The sequence below is a fragment of the Pogona vitticeps genome, chromosome 2 (genome assembly GCF_051106095.1).
Source record: "Pogona vitticeps strain Pit_001003342236 chromosome 2, PviZW2.1, whole genome shotgun sequence".
NCBI lineage: Eukaryota > Metazoa > Chordata > Lepidosauria > Squamata > Agamidae > Pogona > Pogona vitticeps.
This window is the reverse complement of record NC_135784.1, coordinates 302,129,320-302,155,384: the sequence shown is the minus strand read 5'-3', so window position 1 is coordinate 302,155,384 and position 26,065 is coordinate 302,129,320. Positions and strand designations below refer to the sequence as shown.

The 26,065-nt window shown below is 43.2% G+C and overlaps 1 protein-coding gene across 3 annotated transcripts in view; it reads right to left on the bottom strand.

The window, feature by feature from the left end:
• DYM (dymeclin) overlaps positions 1-26,065 on the bottom strand; it is a 238,828-nt gene that overhangs the window by 22,098 nt on the left and 190,665 nt on the right. For all 3 annotated transcript variants that reach the window (XM_072992948.2, XM_072992946.2, XM_078384136.1), the window contains one exon: positions 18,011-18,124. In XM_072992948.2, the coding sequence (XP_072849049.2) occupies positions 18,011-18,124 (114 nt within the window). The remainder of the gene's footprint in view (positions 1-18,010; positions 18,125-26,065) is intronic.

Sequence of the window (26,065 nt, the reverse complement as noted above, 5' to 3'; positions counted from 1 at the left end):
TTAATGCAGAGTAGGGACTGCAGCCTCAATGAACAGGAAAGGGAGAACCACTATCAAGGAAGCTGTAGCCAGTGATCTATGTGAGCCACTCTTTCTCTCTCTCTGTTCCTTCCTTACAAACACACTATTTCAGCAGTTTTGTTACAAACGGACAGGTTAACTCTAGACCAGTGCTTTCCAACTTTGGATCCCCAGATGTTCTTGGATTACAACTCCCAGAAAATTGTGGCCAGCACAACTAGTGATGAAAGTTTCTGAGAGTTTTAGTTCAAGAACACCTTGGGGACCCAAAGTTGGGAATCACTGCCTGTGTAATGTACTGCATCATTTGCTGGTTCCCTGAACACACTTGCTTTATGGGCTCACAAGACTACTTGCCCTGCTACCAGATTAACTAGGCTAGCTGTCTTATTAGGAAGGTCACTAATGTTTAGAAGCATTACAAAAGGCACCGGATTAGAAGGAAAAAACACCATGCTGCTTTTAAAGGGTCATCTGACTCTACTGTCAGTGTTTGTAAATACTTATATTCAAAGCAATTTAAATTCTTCCTAAAAATTCTTGCCGGATGAATCTGAACAGCTTTTCAGTCAAGAAAACACTTTCAACACAGCAGTCCCAGTCAGTCTTCAACACTTCTAGCTTGGCAAAGATCTCTCACTTCAGTCTTCCATGAATTACAGACGAACTACCCAAGGGAGCAGTGTTGAGATCTGAAGTTCAGAGAACATATGTGAGGGACCTTCATTGCTTCTGTCCTCTCCAGAGATCAGTCTAAGGGCACCTTGCTCTTCTCCCTCAACTTCTCTAGTATGGACTCAGGGGTCAGTGGCACAACGAATGGTGAGAGACAGCCATAATTTATGAACTTCCTGTCATAATATTTTGCACAATTGACTCCCATTGATCCCTGCAATGCTGATGAGAAAAAGAAATCCACTATATTTTGCCCTCCCTTTTTTTAATTTAAAAAAATATTGTGATTTTTAATGAGAACCTATGGGCTGTATCACCAAGGCAATTTGTTAGGATTTTGAAGGAAACTTTTCCTTTTTCAGACTTTAATGGGTGATGGTGTCTCTACTTCCGTTTTTAAAAGCAGCCGTTCATTGATTGCTTAGTGCCCAGAAAAGAAAGGGCCTTATATCTCTTCTTCTTCAGCCCAGCTACATTTAAGAGTAGATGTTCTAGTTTAATCAAGTCTGGCCTCTTTGGAGGAGTTCCAATTTGTTACCAAGCCAACAGAGCTTTCTGAGTCTTATGCCATTAAGGGGAACAAAATGCCTAAATTACCCTTGAAAAGAAACATGGTTTGAATTACCAGGTGATGAGGGGACAAGTCTACAGGGTAAGAGTACTTTTGTGGAACTCATGGGGCTGAGTTATTATCTACACAAAATGTAAATACTGCACGCAGTTACTATTAACAATTTCAAAACTGGCACACCCACCATTTTTCCAAGTCTGAACAAAATTCAACACTCTCAGATTATGTTTCATTTAGTCCATTTACCTTCCATTCCACTTGCAATTTACAGTGTCACTGTTATCGTTACCCTTCCATAACTTTCTCGGAATCAAAGCATAATCAGATCTGCATGCTTAATAAAATCCAGGGTTGGAGAACCAAACTGCAATCGGCTGAACTAATTTTTACAGTGTGTAAAATCTAAATCCACTTGCTCAGAATCAAGGCACATTCCCCAGTATTTTGCAAAAGTCAGGCTTGTGACCTTCCTGTCATTATATCAGACTGAAACCGAGGTTTAAACTTACAATTATTTTTCTACTTTTCCTAAAATAAATTGCTCAGCCAATCAATGCTGGACAATGTAAATGCTCTGTAGCATTACAAGAGCTAATGGAGGATATGGATGGTGACAGACGGAAAGATTTGCTGCTAGCATGCAATGCACCTGTTTTTCTAGTTCCAGAATAAATAAAATAAGTTATTCTAAAGTAATTCACACCAGAATCAAAGAACATGAGAGACACTGCAGACTAAAACAACCGGAAAAATCAGCAGTAGCTGAACATGCCCTAAAACAAGCTGGACATGAAATTCTATTTCAAAATACTGAAGTACTGGACAACACCAGCAATCATTATGTTAGACTGCACAGGGAAGCCATTGAAATCCATAAATATCAACAGAATTTCAACAAAAAAGAAGGCCTAAAACTAAACAAGGCCTGGCTTCCAATATTGAATAATACAGCCTGCAAAAGGTCAACGAACTCTACCCAGCCGCAAGGACCAGGGATCATTGCACAAAAAAGCCGACCTAATGACACCCATCAATCACGGTGACAGATAATCTCTCCCCCCTTATCACAACAAAAAGACGCTGATCACCCTATCTCCTGAAAAGGACAAAAGTTGTTCCCACAGCTATAAATACCCAACTATCCAACAAACAGCAACAGAGCACAGACAGAGTTCCTACTCCAGTCCTCTGAAGATGCCGGCCACAGAGACTGGCGAAATGCTAGGAAGAACAGCCTTCAGAACACGACCAAAGAGCCCGAAAAACCCACAACAACCATTAGATCCCGGCCGTGAAAGCCTTTGAGAATACATTATTCTAAAGTAACTTTATTTTAAAAGTTAGAATAAATTGGAGAAACATTTTATTCTCACACCTGAAAAAGCCTGATACTAGTGTATAAAAGTAAGACCCACCCACCCATAGAAGAGCCAACTTATGATTCTGTGGAAGTCAGTCACTGTTCCTCCCAGTCAGAAAGGAGCAGAGCTAGGTAGCATCTTCTGCACAGAAACAAGAGGCAGTTTCCTTGTTTACTATCTGCCTTTAGGTCACTCTTGACTTATGGCGACTCTGTGTATTAGTGACCTTCAAGCCGTCCTACTAAATCCTAGAGCAGCCCAGAGCATTTCAAAAGAAAAACAGTCTGTGCTTTGCAGATTGTAGTAAAGTGTCTGCTTGGATCATGACAAGCTATAAATTGTTCTAAAAGGTATGGGTGTGTCATAACATCTGACTGTCCTGATGCATCACCATAGCCTAGACAAGAAGCTATTATTAGGACAGAATACAGAAAATGTTTATTTTCTGTTCAATCTATTGTTTATTTTCTGTTCAATCTTTTGAAGTGAACTGTGTGATTCAGTCACCCTTCCACCATAGAACAAAAATTACTACTCCGCTACAAAGGCTGAAACAATGCCAGAATGGGAAATCAATTTCATTCATTCATTCATTCATTCATTCATTCATTCATTCATTCATTCATTCATTCATTCATTCATTGGAAAAGTTTCCCGTGTAGATGGGCATTTGTGGATTATCAGCAACTTTGAATGCCATTTCAAATAATTCATTTTAATTAGAATACCTCCATAAGGTCTTCCTCTCATACTGGAAGTGACTTGAAAGTTATGTCAACAGAGGACAAGCTCTAGGAGGTTCTACCAAATTGGTAAGACGTTCTGCTCAGCCTTGGCTGCAGACTGCAAGTCTTCCACATGAAGGCAAGCACAGCAAAGCACAAACTTAAATCACTGTAATGCTAGCCACCATGTAACACACAGGCACAGCAATTAGGAACTAACGTGGGTGGGATATTTGTGACCATCATTGGTGGTTACAGTACTTACCAATGAAATCATGATCTTCAAGGCATTCAGGGGAAGAAAACAATAATACAAATGAAGGAACAATGAGCTTGACCCCAAGAAAGACTTTAATGAATGGATGGTTGTCCCTAGGTACTTATCTATGAATCCATCAGTGGCTCTTGGTTATTGCACATGTATTTGAGCTAGAATTCCCTTCTGTAAAAATAGCTATATTTAAACTGGTACATTTGTGCTTTGCAGGAGTGTTGTGTGAACATCACAAAAGGAACTCCTGTACAGCTTAGTGAAGGGTCCTTTCCAGCTCTGCAGTCCTAAGATGATAATGATGATGATATTAAATGTATGCCAAGATTTAAAGAAATTATATAACAGTAATAATAAATACTAACAATCCAATTTAGCAATAATTATCTTCTTTGTAGCAGAAAGGAAATTCTAAGTGCTTTCTGGCTTGAAAGAGCTGGGGACTAAAAGTGAAGCTGGATAGAAGCAGCATAGATGCTTTCTAAGAAAGAATCTCATCTTCATTTCTTTCCAAATAAAGGGAAAAGGCTGTATTTACATGGCTTGTAAATCTGTTTCGTAACAGGTGAGTTAGCTTTGAAAACATGATTTTGCAGAATTTCCAGCAATTGTCAGTAATTAACTGTTACTTGGAAAAGCAAAGTCCCCCATTTAGACTTTGTTTTAAATGGCTTTATCCTTGCAGGGTCAAGAGGATGAACAAGGCTACAAGTTGGCACCAGACAAGGACTGCTCTTGCTAGACTTCGGTAAATCTCAACAAGCTGCAGACCAGACAGCCTAACATCATCAGCAGGTCACAGGGTAGATGACTGGAGCAGCAAATGTTAGGGAGTGGAGCTCAAGTGTATGATCAGAGGCTGAGATAGAAAGACTGTTAATTTTCCAGTGAGTCATTTGAACCAAACAAGATAAAAGTACAGGATGACTATAACTTGTCTTGGTTTCAGAAGACCAGATGACAATTAAATATGGCTTAGGGGAGGGAACTGATAGAAGCTTTTATAATGAAAGTGAGAATATATGCACTGAAATTTCTCCTTCCCTCTACTAACAACGCAGTTAGGGTTTTTTTTTTTGTTAATGATGAGATTATAATTTCTCTATAAGACTCTGATATTCAGTAGCAAATTGCAAACACAATAGGCCACTGAATATGTGGGGGATTTGGTGAGACAACACCTCTGAAAGTTCCACTGATTCAATTCCACTGATTCTACTCTAGTTGTGTCTTCCCACTGGATTTCCGCCATTAACTCATAATTTAGTAATTTGGTAACAGCTGCATGATAAGCAGTAACAAAGAAATGAAAATCTTTTCAAATACTTACAGGAGACATTGAAAAATAGGATGTGTTAATCACAGAAAATTAGATGCAGCAGACTAGGACTAGAGGGAGAGACAGGAATGAACTGTTTAATGGCAGTCTGCCGGCAGTACTCATATGACCTGGTGCAACTTGAGTAAGCATAGAACTATATGTTTGTACTAACTGGCTAAAATTGTTTTTTGTTCTTACACTTAGTAAACAACTCCAAATAACCAGGGAAGGCAAGATTCATTGTACAGTGGTGCCTCGCTAGACAGTTATCCCGCATGACAGTTTTTTCACTAGACATTGGCTTTTTGCAATCGCTATAGTGATTTGCAAAACAGTGATTCCTATGGGGGAATTTTGCTGGACAATGTTTGTTCCCCGCTTTGCAAACCGATTTGTTTGGTCCCCGCTTCGCAAACCGATTTTCGCTAGATGATGATTTTGACAGCTCCCTCCGCACTCGCAAAACAGGTGTTTTCGGGACCTAAGCTTTGCAAGACAGCTATTTAAACAGCTGATCGGCGGTTCGCAAAGCGGCTTTCCTATGACCGATCTTTGCTAGACAAAGACGATTCTTCCCCATTGGAATGCATTAAACAGGTTTCAATGCATTCCAATGGGGAAATGCTTTTCGCTAGACAATGATTTTGCTAAACAGTGATTTCAGTGGAACGGATTATCATCGTCTAGCGAGGCACCACTGTAAAAGTAATTATAATTACTTATTTTATCTGCATGGATGGATGGATGCTTGTTTTCCAAATTATCTGTTATGGAAATTCAGCATCCCAGACAAAAATGCAGGTATTTTTCATTGCGAGTGCATATGAAAGACACTGCACATTAAATAAAAGTAAAAATGTGTTTGCCACTGAGCTTCAGCAGATTCTCCCTGAGCATATATACTTATTTGTGTCTATCATACACATACTCTTCATTTTAACATATATACTATGAACATGTCAGATATACACTTACAAATCGGATATGTGAAATGGCTTTAAGGCCTCCCAGAAAACACCTTAATAATTCAACCCAGGTTATTCATGCTGTTTTTCATGATTAATCACAGGTAGAATGCATCAGGGCACTGAAAGATTACAAACTAAAGGGGTTTTGAGAGCGTTTCAATAACCAATGAATATAGGTAAACTAAACTGTGCTATTGTGACCCTGCTGCTTAGGTTTTATTTAGTTCCTATGACTCTTTCTGCCCCACTATATATACCCTCTTCCATCCCAGTGTCATCAAACACGCTACATTATTTGTGAGTTAGGCCTTAAATTTATTTAGTTTACCCCATTTTTCTGTGCAGATTCTTAAAGTAGCTTCCAATCATTATCATCAACAACATCACGTTAAAAAGCAATAATAATGTAACCTACAACAACAGGATTAATTAAAAGGTGTAGGTAAATAAAAAGGTACTCAAAACATACTCTGCAGCTCGTTAATTTCTCTACGCAGAGAGTGCCAATACTGGGTTCCAATGCACAGAAGACCCTGACTTCAGTCATCCCTTTCATCTCTGACAGTAACAAGATATGTAGATTTTAATGCATTGTGCACAGTACTGATTAGCTATTTTGTACACAGACTGTGTACTGTACATGTAGGAGAAGCAGCTCTGTAACACCTGAACACTGAAAGTAAGAGAGACATGCCATTGAACCAACTCCCTTCTGCAATATTTTATTACATCAGTCTTAACACAGGAGGAGAAATATGATGATGTGTGCTACCAGGGGAATTCTGAGAGCCGCAGTGCAAAACCGCATACTGCACACCTGTCCTTGATACTCCGTGAAGACGGATAGGTACAGTTTGGTCCATTTACGGCATAACAAGTCCAAGGCTAAACATCACTGATAAGAGCTGACAAATCTCTCCAACCTTCATTCTGCAACCATAGTATGTCTGAGGTTTTTTTTTTTTAAAGCTTGCTGGAACTGGATGAAAACACCAGGCCTAAAGGCATTATACAGTACATTGGGCTGCAGGTGTTGAAGAATGATTAAAATCAGGATTTCGTTTTTAGTAAGGGACAGTCTGTGTGCTATTCTTTGCTCTTTGCAATACTATGAAAAAATATATGCACACATACATTTTACAGTTGGGGAAGCTTTGTGTGTGCGTTTGTGTGTGTGCGTTGCTGGCAAAGTACACAGAGATGTCAATCAGTCAGGCCGTTAAGTGTACTTTGCTTGCAAAAACTGTGATTTATACATGTGCAATTCACAAATAATCATGGCAATTGGTCACTGCAGTGTTTTGCACTGCAGTGCCTAACCAACACTATACTGGCCACTGTTTGCATGTATTTAATATTTAGAAACAGGTTGCCAATAATTACAGTTTAACAATTAATCTTTCATATGCAGCAAATTTTTGGCACTCATCTTGACCAAAGTGGGACTGAAATCAGAATTTCTGTTTTATGGACACACACTGTGCGGGGGGGGGGAGGGGAGGAGGAAAAAAAAGAGGTCATTCTAAGACCATTAGACTCACAGTTTGTAAGGCATTTTTAAAATGTCTTTTGTGGTTGTTTGTAACTCTTTCCACATTATGATTTGAATGGCTGTCCTCAACACTGACCAGGTCCAAGCCTAATTAGATTCGCCGCCACTGCAGCATTAGATGCATTTAATGGCTGCCTTGTGAGGCCAAATGATCAGATTCAGGATCATTTAGAAAATGGGACACAAGGCCTTAAGTTCTTACAAAGCCTCTTTATTACTTTGACAGTGTTAAAACTGATTGTGGTTCCTGAATGTGCATCTTCTAAGAACCACCTCTGGCCCATCATAATGTTCTCCACAGCTTCTTTCCTAGCAGAGCTAAACCAGGCACAAGTCACACGTTTGCACTCATCATCAGCAATTAAGCATCTTCAGTTTATGTAAAACTGCTTTAAAATAGTGTGCATCCCATCCAATATAATTCTCTTTCATTCTATGTATAATTTGATGCTTGACAGCAAGATGATGTTGCGGTCGCTAAATGGATTGTATTGTACCATCAGCAGAATCGGCTTGAGAAGGAAACGGGTTTCTTTTTCTTACATCAAAGAAATGACCCCCCCTCTCCTTTCAGCGCGGAAATTATCAGGCATATAGTTTTATCATTTGGTTCATATGCTGAAGATGATTACTGAAGCTAATGTCCTCAATTCCTTTACAATCTAAACAGAAAGAAAAGTAGAATGAGACTGAGCGAGCTAATGTATGCTTGCAATTTCTGAAACTAAGCATCAGGAAACCAGATTTTTGTCAGTGAGGTTTGGCAACTTGAGGAATCCTGCAACCAATTTCATTTCCCGATAAATGAATGGTCCACAGGGGAAAGCAGGCCAGAGAGTTTCGGAACTACTGAGGGCTCAGACATTACTGAAATGGTTCTTGAAGGAGCCAGACTGTCTATTGCTTATCGCTGCTGAGCCAAAGAGTACGATGCAAAAACACTGGAAGTGCCAGACTCCATTTAGAGCTCTTACTGAAGAACAATGCGATCGCATTTTGGACACATATGGCAGTCCTTTAAAAACACAGAGCAGCTATAAGACATTTCCTATAATGTTGCTCTCAGCCCCTGCTCTGGAAACACATGGCCCTAGACAACTGCATTTTTAGTGCTTAGTATTGCTTTTGTTTTTTAAAAATAAGATCTATGTAAAGGAAATAGGTTCTGAAAGGGTACCTGATAAATCAAAGAGTTGCCTGAATGTGCATTGACCATATTCTGGACAAAGAAACCTTAGACAAAGGTGTCCCTCTGAAGCAAGTTGTAACAAGATCATCTGCGACAGATGACAATTCTTGGTAGAAACTAAAACAGAAAACCACAAAAATCTTCATCTTCAGAAACAACTAAGAACGTTACGTTCTTAGGCCTTTGGTTTAAGAGTCAGAAAAGAAGCAGGAGAATGACTTGTATGAAATGACTTGAGAAACTCTCATAACTCCCCAAACTTTATTATCATTCAGCCCCCTTTAACAATTTTTTTAAAAAAAATCAATTTGCCATTTATAAATAAAAGGAAGAGGCGTTGAAGATCACATTGCAAATATCTGCTGGCTATTGCAGAGCACCGAAGAATTTCAAAAGAAGCTAGGTCTTTGCTTTATAGACTATAGCAAAGCCTTTGACTGTGTAGATCATGAGAAAGAATGGGTTGTTCTGAAAGAAACAGGGTGTGCCTCAGCACTTGATTCTCCTAATGCGTAACCTGTATTGTGGACAAGAAGCTACTGTTAGGACAGAATATGGAGAGGCAGAATAGTTTCCGATAGGTACAGGTGTCAGACAAGGGTGTATACTATCTCCCTATGCAGAACAAATCATATGGAAAGCTTGACCAGATTCAGATGAAGGAGGAATGAAATTGGTGGAAGAAACTTCAATAATATAAGATATGCAGATGGCACCATTTTACTGGCAGAAAGCAGCAATGACTTGAAATGACTTCTGATGAAAGGGAAAGAAGAAAGTGCCAAAGCAGGACTAAAATCACGACGACAGAAGAACCATGGAACTTTAGTGCTGACAATGAAGAAATGGATAGATTTTGTATAGCTTGGCTCAGCTATCAATTCAATTAGAAGCAGCAGCCAAGAAATCAGAAGAAGACTGAGACTTGGAAGGCCAGCAATGAAGGAATTAGAAAATATCAACAAATGTAAGGATGTGTCACTGCAGACAAAAACGAAGATCGTGTATAGGTGTGAAAGCTGGATAGTGAAGAAAAATGATAGGAAAGAAAGATTTGTTTGAAATATAGGGCTGGAGTATATATCTAGTCTTTCCCTTTTTCCTACAGGAATGGTCTTTTTGCATTCTTCTTTACAGTATATATCTAGTTTCAATCCATAGTTTTTCTGGTTGGTGATCATTTGAGTACAGTAATGCAAACTACTTTTTATGCAGACTTCCAGTTCATCAGAAATACTGCTTAAATTATATTTTGGCACGACGATTCTTTAGTGCTTTTCTTTCGCTTTGCTCTAATGTTTGACATTAACAGTTTATGATCAGTACCATAATCTACTCCGGATCTTGTTTAAGCAGATAGGATGCAGCTTCTCCATTTCCTTTTCCCAATTATGTACTCTATTTGATTTCTACATTAGTCATCTGTTGATGTCCACATGTGTCATCTCTTTGGTTGCTTGACGCATGTATTTGCAATAAACAGATTTTAGATTATACAACTCTATGAGTCATTCTCCTTCTTCATTTCTGACTCCTACACCAAATTTTCCAACAACGTTTCGTTCCGCTTTGTTTCCTAATTCTGCATACCAGACACCTATGATTATAAGCGTGCCCCATTTTCATGTGTGTTCAATTTTCTCCTGGATGCTTGTATAAAAGCTTTTAGTTTCATTTTCTTCACCATCTGTAGCTAGAGCATAGATCTGAATGATGGTTACACTGACAGGTTTTCCTAGAAGTCTGATAGAGCAGTGGTCCCCAACCTTGGGCCTCCAGAAGTTCTTGGACTTCAACTCCCAGAAATCCTGGCCAGCAGAGGTGGTGGTGAAGGCTTCTGGTAGTTGTAGTGCAAGAACATCTGGAGGCCCAAGGTTGGGGACCACTGTGATAGAGGTTAGTTGGTCAGCTTTTCCATTATAGCCCCAACTGCCTGTGCTACATCTTCCCTTGAGATTAGAGCCACTCCCCCCTTTTTGTCATTTCCAGAGTAGAACGCTCTGTAGTTGGCTAACTGAAAATACCCATTTCCAGTCCATTTAAATTCACTTGCACGAAGCACTGCAATGTTTAAACATTCCATTTCTTGTTTTACGGTTTCCAGTTTACCTTGATTCATACTCCTCACATCCTAAATTCTAATCTGTGTGTTGTGCACCATCGGACTTTCCTTTTATCTCTGTACACATCAGGATTAGACATCCTTTCAGTTTTAATCTAGTTGCACAATTAGTGACAGCACTATTTATACTTATCATTTGCTCTTCTCCAGTAGCTGATTGAGTGCTTTCAGACCTGGAGGTCTCATCTTTCAGCACTATCTCTTTTTTTAAATTTTGGACTATCTAATGATAGGATTCAGCAGTGGTTTACTATTGTCTTCTGTGCAGTACTAACAAAAATTAGCTTGAGTGTTATTTCCATTTCCACTGTGAAAGATCCTTCAACAGCATCATCTTCAGCTACAGTGCTGCCCAGTAGTTGCCTTCTAGAAATTTCTCAGTCCCCATCCCCATTGGAATTATTCATTCTCTTCTGCTGATGGGGCTGTTATTCCTGAGGAAGGTGGATCCATCTTAATTGGGTGTCTCAGCTGTGAACATTCCACCTTGGTTCACCCTTCTCAAGAGTCTAGTCTCACAATGGAACCCTAGCCTTCTGACCGCATTTACCCACGGTTTCTGAGACACATTCAAACCCTACCCACCATCAGAAAGAAAGATGTACTATATTTCTGAATTTATAAGGAAAAAAAACTCAACCTAAGTAGGCATATAATATAAAACATACTACATGACTCATATTAAATATGTGGATGAGAAAGTAAGAACAGTAGAGTGCATTGTAGTAACGAAGTTGGCTCTGATCATTTCATGAAAACGAGCAGTTAGCACATGAATACACAATAGAGATCCAATATTTATTTTGTATTTATTTATTTTATTTATTCTATTTGTACCCCGCCTATCTGGTCAATACGACTACTCTAGGCGGCTACTGTAGTTAGCCTTCTGAGATGAACAAGAATTGTAAGAACTGCCAAGGCAGCTCACGACTGACATCTTATTTAGCCTGGCATTTGCTCAGTGTCGGGAATTTCACAAGTAGGGGATGACGGTATGAATTCCCTCTTGTGACAGTCTGCATCTGGTACCAAGAGGCATGCTGTCTCTAAAAGTGGAGGTTGCCTTTTTAGCAACCATGGCTAAAAGCCATTGAGTGAACTTTCCACCTTGCATATACATTCAAGTCACTGAGGCCATCTGCCATCAGAACACTCAACCATGGTCAATTTCAGGTGTTTGTTTTCCTTAAGGTTGCTCATTCATCTCAGTAGAAGCATTTTGGCATTTTTTTCAGACTGAACATTTTTCCTGCATTTATTATTATTTATGTTTAACCTGTAAAACAGCAACTGAAAACTAAAACACAGTTAAACTCCTGCTTCTTGCTTACAACTAGCTATAGCCTTAAAGCCCCTGTTCTTCTTTGAGATGCTAAGCAAGAGGCTGCACATTCCTGGATTTGAGAAGGCACTTAGTTGAAGACCTGTTTACTCTTGGTTTACAAAGGGAAAAAAAGGATTATAATGGACTTCTTGCAAGCTACAAAGCCAGATAATGATGTTCTGTTGGAGAACTCAGGCAATAAAAAGTTAGTATTGCATGGAACGTGTTTTCAATGGCATAAATTCAAGACAGGCTTCCTAGGGCACATTTCCTCATATTGAGATGGTAAGGTGGAGTTTGCACTCCACTCCTATAGGGCATTAAAAGGTCCCAGAAGAGCATTAAGGTATTTTAAAGCTTTAATTCCAGAATAAGAGGGAAAATAAAATTACTCGCTCTTTCTTGCACAGATCAGCAGTGCCAGTAAATTGTTTTAATTTTCCTCCTCCTGAAAGGTTTTCCTTCTTAACATAAATCTCAAAAGGAGAGCCTTAAACTAAATTAAAGCAAAGATGCTTTTTAAAATTCTAGAACTGACTGACAGCTACAATATAAAGGCAAACCTCACATTCAGGCATATTTTTTTTAAATGGATTTCCTACACCCCATCAAGGGACTCTCTCCTTCCCAGAAGAAACCTATCCTAATATTTATTAAAACATGCACCGTATGATTTTTTCAGTCCCAGCTGAGAGGTAAAAGAGCGTATCCCAACTTTTCACATGTTGAGAGTAAAGTATAAATGAGGTTTCAATTTCAACATGAGCAAGCTCTCTTTGGGAGAGTCACACAAGGGTTGTGGATGCCATCATAAACACAACTACTGTTATACTAAGCAATCCTTTGACCAATAGTATACTTTAGTGTAACCAGGACCTTATGTGGAAAAAGGACTTCTGTTTATAATAGGGAAATAAATCAATCCTTGCAATAAGCAACAATTTAAAAATTATTTTCAGAGGTTTGCCAGAGCAGATATTTTACTGCATGTGTTGGTGGCATTTTAAAATTTCAAGGGAGGAGGGGAAAAAAAGAAGAAAAGAAAAACTATGATTTTATTTTATTTTACTGATGTTCCATAACAAGTGCCAAAATACAATTTCCTCAGTCTGTAGAAACGGTTAGGTTTCAGCACTGTGGACTGATGCACAAGGAAATTATGAACATTTGTTCTCTACAACACTATGTAAATAAATACGAACACATGAAGCTCAAGCCTTTATACTGTGAACAAGCATTGGGCCATCCAATCCAGTGCGGCCTGCTTTTAACTAGTGCTGGATCTCCAGAGGTTGATTCAGATCTTTCCTCACCAGGCTAGCACAATTAATTTGACAGAGATGTGCTGGGAGACTGAACCCAGACCTGTTAGGATCATTACGAGTACATTCTGACTTGATGATACGTGATACACACACACGCTGCATTGTTTCTAATGTGATCAGGTTCAAGGTAAGTGAGATATTTTACCAGTTCCACCTCCAACACCCCACTGAGCTTCCCTGGCTAAACTGGGATTCAAATCCACATTTCCTGAATCCTAATCCATCACTCTGTGCATTGCACCATGCTGGATAAACAAAGCAATGAAAGAAACAAACATGTCAGTATAACAACACCTGTATCGTAGGCATCTTGAAAGGCCACATCTACAAGTATGGCTTCTCATAATACAAACTACCTGGCAGATACTGTTAACCAATCTGGACATGATCTGTGCAAAGCAGGTAAGGCACTTATAAAATGATGGGACACAAAACTTTCTAGGATTGCATATTAACTTCCCAGTAGTACAGGAAACTTATTCTCATGAGACACAAGAAGGAACCTTCCTTTAAAAATTTCCCTTGAAATTTAAGGCCAGATATGGGGCATCAGCGCCTACCATGACAAGTATAAGGCAGACACTCTTAATGCTCCATTTGCATCCTGCCTCTCCACCAACCCATTTGGAGTAGTGCATATGAAATCAGTGGGAGCTGAAACAGGGTAAGCATCAATGTGGGATAATGGTTAGAGTGCGAGATGGGGGCTCAGGGAAACCAAATTCAATTCTCACTGAGTTATGAAGCTCATTGGGTGACCTTGGGCCAATCATTCTCACTCAACCTGATCTACTTCACAGGATAACTGTGAGGATAAAATGAAGCAGAGGACAGCTATGTGTGTACTACTTTAAGCTCACTGGTGTAAAGAATGGATATATAAATGCAAATAATAAATACTGTTTAAATATCAGGCAGGATGCACCCTGCTTATGTAAGAGATGGATATATATATTTATTTAAATAAACGTGTGTGTGTGTGTGTGTGTGTGTTATTTTTGGATCACTTAGTGTAACCACTAGCCATGCTAGCTGAGCAGCAGAATTCAGCTAGAATGATCAGGGAACTGGAAACCAAGCCCTATGAGAAAAAAGTGAAAGTACAGGTCATCTTTAGCTTTGAGAAAAGAAGACTGAGTAGAGATTGGATAGCACTTTTCAAATACTTGAAAGGTAGTCATACAGAGGAGGGGCAGGATCTGTTCTGGATCATCCTAGAGTGCAGGACATGTAATAATGGGCTCAAGCTACAGGAAGCCAGATTTAGGTTGAGTATCAGGAAAAACATCTCAACTGTTAGAGTGGTGCGACAATGGACTCAATTAGCTAGGGTGGTAGTGAGCGCTCCAACGCTGGAAGCATTCAAGACAAAATTGGACAACCCTCTGTCACATCTACTTTGATTTGGATTCTTGCATTGAGCAGGAGGTTGGATTCGATGGCCTTACAGGTCTCTTCCAACTCATTCGTTCTATGATTCTTGGTTCTCCCAGTTTAATGCTTCCTTTGGTTGTGCTTATATTCTAGACATCTCTTCTGTGTCTAATGCTCCTAGGTTTTCAGGCCATTTTCACTAACAACTCCAGTTTCACTCACAAGAGTGAATATAATACATACATATTAACCTCTAAAGCCTAGAAGCTGAGCTGTGTCTACTGGTAGTAGAGTATAGCTTCAGACAATATCTACGTCCTAAGACTCTGATTTGGTTGATGATCTTGACTTCACCATTTGCTTCTTACGCTCCCACTTCGCAACACAATGTTGGGAGCTCAAGAACTTGGTAGTGCTGGCTCCATTTGCTATTCATTCCCGCAGCTCACTTCAGGGGATTATTTCTCACGAAACAGTAATGCATGTCAAATCTCTGCCTCCCAAAGCATATTTTGGATCACTGAAGAGAACCGAAAAAGGATCTGTATGGGAAAAAGGGTAGGAACAGGAATTTCCCACCCCTACTCCGATGTTCTTGGCTATGTTCTTAAAGGCTTCACCCCAAGGGAAGAGGAGGGACCAAGTTCGGTCAGTGCTGTGCTAATCAGAAGATGTTTCTGTAAAGTGCACACTTCAGGCTATGCTTGTGCGGGGCCAGGTACAATCGTACTGACAGGTATATGGGAAGCACAGAAAAGAAACGAAAGGAGTAAAATACCAAGCAGTATATTTGGGGAAAAAAATTGGGAGATTCAGTAGAGGAAAATCATTTGTAAAATAAATGTTTTCTCTTCAAACGGCTTAACCAGCGGGACGTTTCTTTCAAAACCATTTAAATGTGATTTCTTAAATGTTGCTGGTTCTATGAGCTCAAATGTCAGCTTCTAGTTAATAACGTCTGGCATTCAGAACAGGTTTTCCCCACTCACTACAGAGTGAAAGAGAGAGAGAGAGAGAGAGAGAGAATAAACGTGCAAATATCTTCTGGCCAACTTCCAGAAAACCCTGAGATAACTCCCAGACTTCAGACACGGTCTCAACTCTTAATCCTCAAACTACATATAATTTCACCCAAAGGAAGTAGTGGGGGGGGGGGGGGGAGAGAGAAGGGTAAAGACTGTGAGCTTAGTGGGGGGAGATAGACACAGAAGCCAATTTTCACTTATCACCCTGATCTTTAAATTATTGCTAATCATAATCTTCTACAATAAAACGGGGAAGCCTGTAACCTGGGCTGCTTGTCTGCAGTGGAGACAGCTCTGTCTCCAAACAGACCAGCTTCCACCTCAAGATCCAGGCATATTGCCCTCTTTTATCTCCTCCCACCAGGGTGAAGGAGAAATCCGAGAGCCAGCGATTTCAACACCTGCCTCTTTATCTCTTCCCTCCTGCTGGAATCTTCCAAAAAGGCTAATTACCCAGTTTGGACTTTCCCTGCTCTCTAAACAGGCACAGAGGTAGAAGCTGGCTCTTTAAAGTGACAGCCAATTATATCACGCTTATCTCAAACAACATTCAGGTAAAGATGCTAAGGAAGGCTCCAGGTCTCAGGGATTTAACTGTCAAATACACCACCCCCTTCCTACCGAGTGTCTGCCTAGACCAAGCGTGACACACTCTTCCTCTCACAGAACACCACAACAGCTTTACTGGATCAAACCCAACAACTCACCGACCGGTGATAAAGGCACATCTTTCACTTTGTAGCCCGCGGCTTGTGTGTACACAAGAAAGTGTATGAAAATCACATGCCACATAAGGGTTGCTGGGAAAGCAAGCAAATGTCTGGCAATTATCTTCTGTTACAGCTGGAGTCTAAACCCTCTCTCCTCCACTCTTCAAACAACAGCAACTCCCTGCTATCTTAATTCCCAGTGTGTTCTTGGATGCTCTACGTAAATAGCAATTCTGCTCATTTTAACTGCCTGCTTTCCCCAAGGCCAAATGTTGACTGACTCAAGCAGATTGTGCTCTGATGCAGCGTGATCATGGTTGCAGTTTTTGATGAGTCCCCGAAGTGCACACAGGTAGATGAAAGAAACTATATTACAGGTGCTCGGGCCCAGGAACTAGACCTATGCCAGATCACAGGTACCTGAAAGGGCAGGTACATAGCTTAGGGAAGTGGCGGCAGAGGAACCGGAAGGGAGAATCCCGGCACAGAGGTGCCTCGAGACCCCACTCCAGATCCGCTGACAGCACCAGCTGCTCTGGATCCGCCTGCCGATGTGCCAGCACTGCGGCTGCAGCCACCTTCTTGGTTTCGGCTGCATGGGGGGGGCGCGGAGTAGCGATCTGGCGATTTATGGTTCGCGATAGGCTTAGGGTATTTATGGTTCGCGATAGGCTTAGGGTATTCCTTGATTCTGCTCTGTTACATAAATAGGACGATGCTGTCCAATTTAAATGACAGTGTCTCTTTGCCCAGAAGTACCTTCTGTCGGTTTCAGCTGGTTTGTCAACTATTACCCTTCCTATATACAGTCTATTTCACAATCCATAAACGAGGATGCAAGCATGAAAAATTAATTGTTCATTGGACTAAAACACACAATCTTGGATAGAATCAGGAACTAACAAAATAATCTGGACATGCGTATTAGATTCAAAATGTATAGAATCTATTCCAATACATTATATCCATGTGTCAGGTAGAGGTTTGGGAGCAAAGGAAAGCATATTGACTCTTCCTTGCCAAACAGATGATGAAAGATTAGGGGAAATTACTTTTTTGCCCCAGCCATTAATTTACATTCCAGTGTGGTTTCAGTTGATAGATGGCCTATTCGAGTGAGTTTCTTTGCCTCCAAGTCTACAGAACAGGAAATTTTATTCTCAGTGCTCAAACATAGAATCATAAGATTCTGAAACACAGGATATCCCTTCTTAAAGTATGTGAATATATTTCATTAAGGTTCTAAAAGAAGCATATCATTACAGAAATGACCATCTATATTCCTCAGTCATTCCTTCTTTTATGGAGCATGATTGCACAGTATAATGCACTGATTACTATATCATACAGAAACTGAACACAAATAAATAACAGAACTGACCAGCAAGGCTATGCAGTCACAGGAAGAAGGGAAGGAAGGACAAACTATTATTTAAGCACCACTATGTTTAATGCCCTCTTCTGAGCACTTACTCTGAGCCTGTCTTTGGGCAGTGCAACAGCGCCCTGTTTGATGATTTCCAGAACCCGCTCCACTGACAGCTCAGCTCCAGCTTGTTCGATCCGTGAGCTAAAAAAGCTGATCACCTGGATTGGAATGGGAAAAAGAAACACATGTAAACAAGTAGAAGCATGGGTTAATTATGCAATGTCAGGGTGTCAGTTAAGAGGACTTTTTTCTTTTTTTTAAGTGCCAATACCTTGAAAACCAGTGAAGTGGCTTATAATGGTTGTCATGGTTCCTCGGTTAAGTCTCTCTCACTATAGCCACTTAACCGCACTATTCTCATCCTGAGGTCAGTCAGATGTGGTGAAGACTATGGAACTTTACTGAAACTGTATCGCTATCTACACCCTAGTCTCTCAGATGTTGTGGTGTTCTAAGGCAGTGATGGTAAACCTTTTTGAGCCCAAGTGCCCAAAATGCAACACAAAATTAACTTATTTCTTTCAAAGTGCTAACACTGCAATTAAAACCTGAATACTGAGGTTTGAGTTTAGGAAAAACAACTGCTCCTGCACTCCAAGGGTTAAATGCTTGTGTGTTTTTTTTCTTTTTCCTATGGGCGGCATTAACAAAGAAATACTTACCGGTCCTCCAATCCCCCACTGGGCTAGACCGGTAATGGCTGCCAGTGCACCCCTCCGCTGGACCACTGCACCAGCAGAGGGGAGTGCCAAAATCCGGGGTCAGAAGATGTGTAAGTATTTCTCTATGGCATCTCGTGTGCCCACAGAGACGGCTCTGTTTGCCAGCTGTGGCAAGATTTTATGGGTGGCAGAAAATCTTCCTCCAACTGGGTATCATCAAATCATTTCCCACTGCCCTATGCTGAAAATAAAGGACAGGTTACTTACCTGTAAACATGGTTCTTCAAGTGGATTCTCCATGAATACACACTAGTGGGTTTAGACAGCGCCTGCGCTGGCCTCTCGGAATTTTCTAGAGCTGTAAGAGAAAAGTAACAATGTTCGAGGCTACCCTTTACCGCGCATGTCTAGCCCGCCAACGGCTCAGTTCCATATGCCCGCCACAAAGAAGAGTTGGGACTCGATTCCAATGACGGACATGTGGGGAGGCCGGGCGGGACGTGTGTATTCATGGAGAATCCACTTGAAGAACCATGTTTACAGGTAAGTAACCTGTCCTTCTTCAACGTGGTTCTCCATGAATCCACACTAGTGGGTGACTAGCAAGCAAACTTACTGGATGGTGGGCCGTCATTGTAGCAATGACGTAAGGACAGCCCTTCCAAACTTGGTCTCATTCTTGGCCCGAAGGTCCAACTTGTAATGCGTGACAAACGTGGACACATTAGACCAGGTAGCCGATCTGCAAATTTCTTGAATATCGACTCCTCGTAGTAAAGCTGTAGAAGTGGCCACAGCCCTAGTTGAATGGGCTTTAAGACCCTCAGGAATAGGTCTGTGTTGTAGTTCATAGGCCAAAGAAATTGTGGAGACCAACCATCTAGAAAGAGAGGACGACGAAGCAGCTGAACCCTTTTGCTGACCATAGAAGCAAAGAAACAGCCTAGGAGACTTCCTAAAATCTTTAGTCCTTGAAACATAATAGGCAAGTGCCCTTCGAACGTCCAAAGAATGAAGCATGCGCTCAACATCTGTCACTGCTTCAGGAAACAACGTTGGTAAAACCAAAGGCTGGTTAACGTGGAACTCAGAAACCACCTTAGGAAGAAAGGAAACATCAGGATGCAAGACAACTTTATCCTTGTAGAATTGAAGATAGGGAGAATCTGCACGCAAAGCTGCGAGTTCACTAGCCCTCCTGGCCGAAGTGATGGCCACTAGGAACAAGGCTTTGAATGACAAGAACTTAAGGTCACAGGAGGTCATAGGCTCAAAGGGAGGCCTGGTGAGGCTGTGTAAGACAGTCTGTAAGGACCATTGTGGCACTGGCTTCTTCAACGGTGGTCTCATGTTGCTTAAACCCTTGAGAAAGGCTTTAAGTGTTGGGTGTGAAAACCAGCGGGATGACTCAGAACCCTGAGGTTGAAAAGCCACAATAGCTGCCGTGTAAACCTTTAGAGTAGACTTGGACAATCCAAAATCAAAAAGATGTCTGAGGTAAAGTAGGAGAGTAGACAAAGACACTGGGGAAGACTGTAGGTTGCGCTCCCTAGCAAACTTCAGAAAACTTCTCCATTTATATTGATAAAGCAACTTTGTTGCTGGTTTACGAGCTTTATCAATGACCTCAACTAGTGATGGGGAATCCTCCACGCTGTCAAGTGGAGGGTTTCCAGGTCGGGATGCAGAATCTTCCCTTCGTCCAGAGTGAGAAGATGTGGATGCGATGGTAATGTCATGTAGTCCACTGCATTCTGAAATAGTGTGGAGAACCACGGTCGACGTGGCCACCAAGGGGCGATTAGGATCGCCTCCGCTTTCATTCGCAAGGCTCTGATGATAGTTCTCTGCAGAAGAGGTAGCGGAGGGAACAGGTAGAGTAGTCCCACATCCCAAGGGATCATAAAAGCATCCCCGAGGGAGTCCTTTCCTTTCCCGGCCCGAGAAGCGTAATGCAGACACTTCTTGTTGCTGAGGGTCGCAAACACGTCTACTCGCGGTTGACCCCACATCCGACAAAGTTTGAGGAACACTTGCTGATCCAATTCCCACTCGTGGGTCTGAGCAGAGCGACGACTCAAGTCGTCCGCCAGCTGATTGTCCGTCGTAGCAATGTGGATGGCTACCGGAAAGATGTGTTGCTGGTAGCACCACTCCCACAGCTGAATAGTGAGGAACAGAAGAGACTTTGATCTTGTGCCTCCCTGCTTGTTCACATAGAACATCGTGGTGGTGTTGTCCGTGACTAGTTGTATGGCCCTGCCCCTCACCAGGGGAAGAAAGGCTCTGAGGGCTTTTATGACCGCCAACATCTCCAAATGGTTTATGTGCAGCGTGGATTCTTCTGGGGTCCAGAGGGCATTGATCTGATGACCCTCGCAGTGGGCTCCCCAACCCATTGGGCTCGCATCCGTGGTGACCTGCCTGGTAAGCAGAATGGGTCTGAAAGGTCTGCCGACCAAGAGATGAGGGAGGAATGTCCACCACTCTAGTTGACTTGCCAGTTCTGGTGTGACCCTGAGACGCTTTCTTTGGCTGTCTGTCTCTGGATCGAACAGGGTGAGGAGCCAAATTTGCAGGGAGCGCATTTTGAGCCGTGCATGAGACAAGGTGGCTGTTGTCGATGCCATGAGGCCAAGCAGATGTTGAGCGAGCTTGGCCGACACCGTGCGTCGCGGTTTGAACTTGTGAACTGCCTTCCTGATCTTGTGGATGCGTTCTAGAGGAAGGAACATGCGAGCTTGTACTGCATCGAGACGTGCTCCTATGTAATCCATCGTTTGGGAGGGCTCTAGATGAGACTTCTCGTAATTGATGGATAGTCCCAGGGCTTGAAGAGTGTTGAGGACATAACGAGTGTCCCGGTATGCCCTGGGTTTGGAGCTGGAAACGATGAGCCAATCGTCGATGTACGGGTAAATTTGGATGCCTTGCAACCTCAGGTAAGCCGCCACCGGGGCCATACATTTGGTAAAGGTCCTCGGTGCCGAGGCTAGACCGAAGGGAAGAGCCACGAACTGGTATACCGTGTCCTTGAACATGAGACGGAGATACTTTCTGAATTTCCGGTGTATCGTCACGTGGAAGTAGGCATCCTTGAGGTCCACCACCACAAACCAGTCTCCTTTCTTCAACAGGTGAAGGATCCCTTCTAAAGTGACCATCCTGAAGCGACGAGGCCTGAGGTAAGAATTGAGGTCCCTCAGATCTAGTATGGGACGCAGACCGCCGTCCTTCTTCGGAACAGTGAAATACCGGGAGTAAAACCCGTTCAGGATGTCTCTTTGAGGAACTATCTGGATGGCCTGCTTCTGTAGAAGGGTGAGAATCTCGTCCTCTAGGATGGGATCGAACGAGGTAGGCTTGATCCAGCCTAGAGGAGGTAATGTTCAAGACCCAGGTGTCCTGGGTAATCCTGTTCCAGTTGAGAAGGTAAGGAGAAAGTCTTGTGCATGACCTGATGGACCGGATGGGATGATGAGAGTCAAAGATATTGTTTTGACCTTTTCCCCCCAGGTTTGAAGGACTGCCGTTTGTAGGCCTGAGGCTTGAAGCTGGAAGCCGACGAAGAAGCCTGAGAAGAACGTGGAGCTGCTTGAGAGCGGAACGAACGGTAAGTTGAAGGACCAGGTTGTTGGTAGGTCTGCTGTTGGTAGGGTTGTTGCTGGGATCTAGGCCTCCACTGAAATTTGGAGGTCCTGGGCTGCTGCTGCACTGCATAGGATTTTGCCGTCTTTTTGCTCTTGTGTAGGCTCTCGAGGTTCTCATCAGTGGAGCCATTGAATAGTCCTGTAGCATCAAAGGGCAGGTTTTTGATCCTAGCCTTGATGTCCTCCACAATATTAGCAGAACGAAGCCAGGCGTGCCTTCTTAAAGTAATGATGGATGCCAAGTTTCTCGCATTGGCATCAGCGACATGGCGGGAGGCTAAGCGTTGGTGTTTGGAAACGGTTAAGGCCTCCGCATGGGCATTGAGACAAGTCTGCCTGATGTCTTCCGGGGCCACTTGTAGGGCTGGCAAGACTCGTTCCCATAGTTGTTTCTGGTATGCACCCATAGCCACTAAGTAATTGAGAGCTCTGAGTGCAAAAGTAGTCATAGAATAGAGCCGTCTGCCCAAAACTTCCAAGTCCTTGCCCTCCTTAGTGGTCGGAGTTGGATGACCTTTAGCTGGCAATCTGGAAACACTAGACTCTACCACCAAGGAATTGGGAGCAGGATGCTTTAGCAAGAACGAGGTATCATCCCCATGTACTCGGTACATGTTCTCAGTACGCCTGGACATATTGGGAGGATCAGCAGGGTGCTGCCAATATTCCTTGAGAAGGTCCATAAGCTCAGGCACGTAAGAGAGACTGACAGGACGAGACCTTGCGAGGTGGATATCCCCAAAAATCAGGTCGTCTGCACGCGAAGGGGATTTTTCTATCTCCAACTTGAGTGCTGCAGCCATCCTAGAAACCATCTGAGGATAAGAGGAGAAGTCCTCAGATGGGGAGGAGGGATGGATGTCAGCTGCATCTGAGCCCAGGGGTTCTCCTGGAGGTGGTAGATCCAGAGAAGCCTCAGAAGTGTTGCCATCCTCTTGCTCAGAAGAGGAGTGAGGGTCTTGGCTTTCCTCATCAGAAGACTGGAGGATGCTAGGACGAGAGTCTGTATCCTTAGTCTTAGAAGTCTTACGAGGTCGAGGTGCCTGAGGTACAGGTTCAGGCACCGGGCGCACCGGAGGAGAAGGTGGTGGTGGTCGACTTGGAGGGTCAGCCGGCTTGACCGGTACCGAGGGAGCGGGTTTGTCCACGATCGGACGCTTGCCGTGTCGACCTTTCCTGGGCGGTGATGCAGACGACGAGGAAGAAGAGGTATATCGGGACCTCTTTCGACGTCGACGTCGATCGCGTGAAGTCGAGGACGAGGACTCAGTGGAATAGTCCCGCCTACGACGCCGACGACGGGACCTTTTCCTATCCCTGCTATCATCGGAGTCGGAGGAAGAGTAGTCCCGACGTCGGTGTCTCTTATGCCTATCGGCACCAGAACCGCGTTTACGTTTGCGGTGGCGCCGGGGCTTCTTAGGCGCAGGCTCCTCCTCTAACTCGGATGCTGGAAGCCGAGGAGAGGGGGCCTCAACAGGCTTAGCAGGTCTCACTGGTGTGGATGGAGACTTGGAGCCTGGGGATCCCGGCGTCGAGGATCGAGATCCCGTCCCTAGCCCGGTTAGAATGGGGCTGCGAGGGACGCCCGGTAAATCAGCCACTATTTTTTCCAAGTGGCTCGTTGTCGGTGACTTCTCGACAACGGACGGCGGCTCCTGATGAGGAGGCAACGAGGGAGCCAAGTCCGACACCGACTCCCGGTCTCGAGACGAATCCTCAAGTAAAGGAGAGGGCAATGATGTCAAGAAGGATGGAACGACGAGGGTAAGCTCCTTAGCTCTCGATGATGACTTTGTCGACGCTTTTTTCTTTTTCAGAGGCTCCGACACCGGTGGAACCGAGGACTCGGCCGATGTGAACAGGGAGACCGAAGCGGAGGTGAGGGTAGACGGGGTCTTCCTCTTCTTGGACTTGTCCTTAGAGGATTGCTTAGGTCCCTTTCCCTTAGATGGCTCCGGCGCCGAGACGACTTTGACTTCGGAGCGCACGGAGGAGGTAGAGGGTACAGCCTCCATTTGAGAGGGTTGGGAAGCGGACAGAGTCTGTTTCCACAGAAAATACTTCAGGCGTTGCTGGCGCGCCTTGAGAGTAACCTTTGTGAACTGCTTGCAATGCCTACAATGGGACACCGCGTGCGATTCCCCCAGGCAATACAAACAGAGGGAATGTCCGTCCTGAAAGGGAAGTTTCCTGGAGCACGCGGTGCAGAGGCGAAAGGGTCCTCTCCTGGGAGATGGCTTTTCTTTAGGAGGCATAGACCAAGAGGAAGGAGGAAAAAAGCAACCGTAGTGGAGGGTCCGATTGACTAAGTCGCGTCGAAAAGAGCAAGAAAGGAAGTCCAATAAGGGATAATTGAAAGATTCCTGCAGGCGCGTGGCGCCTCAGCGGGGAGCCCGTTAAGGCCTATTAGGCCCCAGCGGGAGGCCTTTTGAGGTAATCAAAGCCGGATAAAGGCACAGTTCACCGAGAAAATCACCAGAGGCAGAAGCGTAGTCAGAAAATGGTCCGAAGTCAGGGTAGCCAGGGAAATAGAAGAAAAATAGTTCGCTAAAAACGAACTAAGAAGGCAAAGCTCTAACGAGAGGTCCCAACTCACTGGCGGAAAAATGGAACTGAGCCATTGGCGGGCTAGACATGCGCGGTAAAGGGTAGCCTCGAACATTGTTACTTTTCTCTTACAGCTCTAGAAAATTCCGAGAGGCCAGCGCAGGCGCTGTCTAAACCCACTAGTGTGGATTCATGGAGAACCACGTTGAAGAACCACATGTTTCCATCTTTTAAACTTCACTTGTTTCACAGGGGGAAAAACTGCTCCAAGAAAGTCAGTTCCTAAGAACTATTTAAAAAAAAAACACAGGAGAGTTCTGGCATCATAATCCCACTGCTGTAAACCATGGCATAGTTTCTTGGTCAAGCTTTCCTTTCCATGGAGTTCAATGCATCTGACTCCCCCTGGGCGACTCACCCCTAGATGAGCAAGAGCAGTGTGGCTGAGTGGCGATAGAGAGGGAGGTTTGACTGGGGAATCATGACAATGAAGCACCAGTGTCTTCTTGGTGGATATTTGTCAACCACCTATCTAATGTGACAGTACAGATAATAATTCACAATTCAATAATATTGTGGAGGGAATTTTAAGCAGTGTTCTTCGTAAATCTACAGCTTGCTCAAATATGTTGTGGTTCAAATAAATATGAACACAGACTAGTGCCAAGAGACTAAGCTGCAGACTACACCACGTCCCCAGTGCAAACCACACTTTACCCCTGCACTCTCCGTAGGGTTAGCAAGATGCTGTTTCCTTAGTCTCCTCCCTTATTTTCAGGCTGAGTAATAAAAAAATGTCTATCACAGGGCTGTTGAAAGGATATAAAGTACATCAACTGGTTTGAATGTACTAAAAGGGGTCTCCAGACTTTGCCAATGATGGACAGAGTTGGACGTTGGAGGTGTCATGAGAACCACCACAAAATGTTTTCCACGGCAGGGATGTGCCAAGTCCTAAAGAGCCGACACAGCCATTCCATGGAAAGGCAAACAGGTGATAGAATCTTGTATTTGGGCCTGTCTTGCCAAGCACAAATCCACAGGTCTCTCCTTCACTTGGCCTCAACCCTTTCCAACCCACTGATCTCACACTCCACACAACTCCCACTCCCAATGTGCAAGATCCATGCACACTGCTTTTCGGCATCACCTTACTGACACAGGGCTTATCTAAAACTGTCACGGTGCCTGTACCTCTCAGAACACAAGAAGGACGGGAACAATCCCCTCTTCTTCC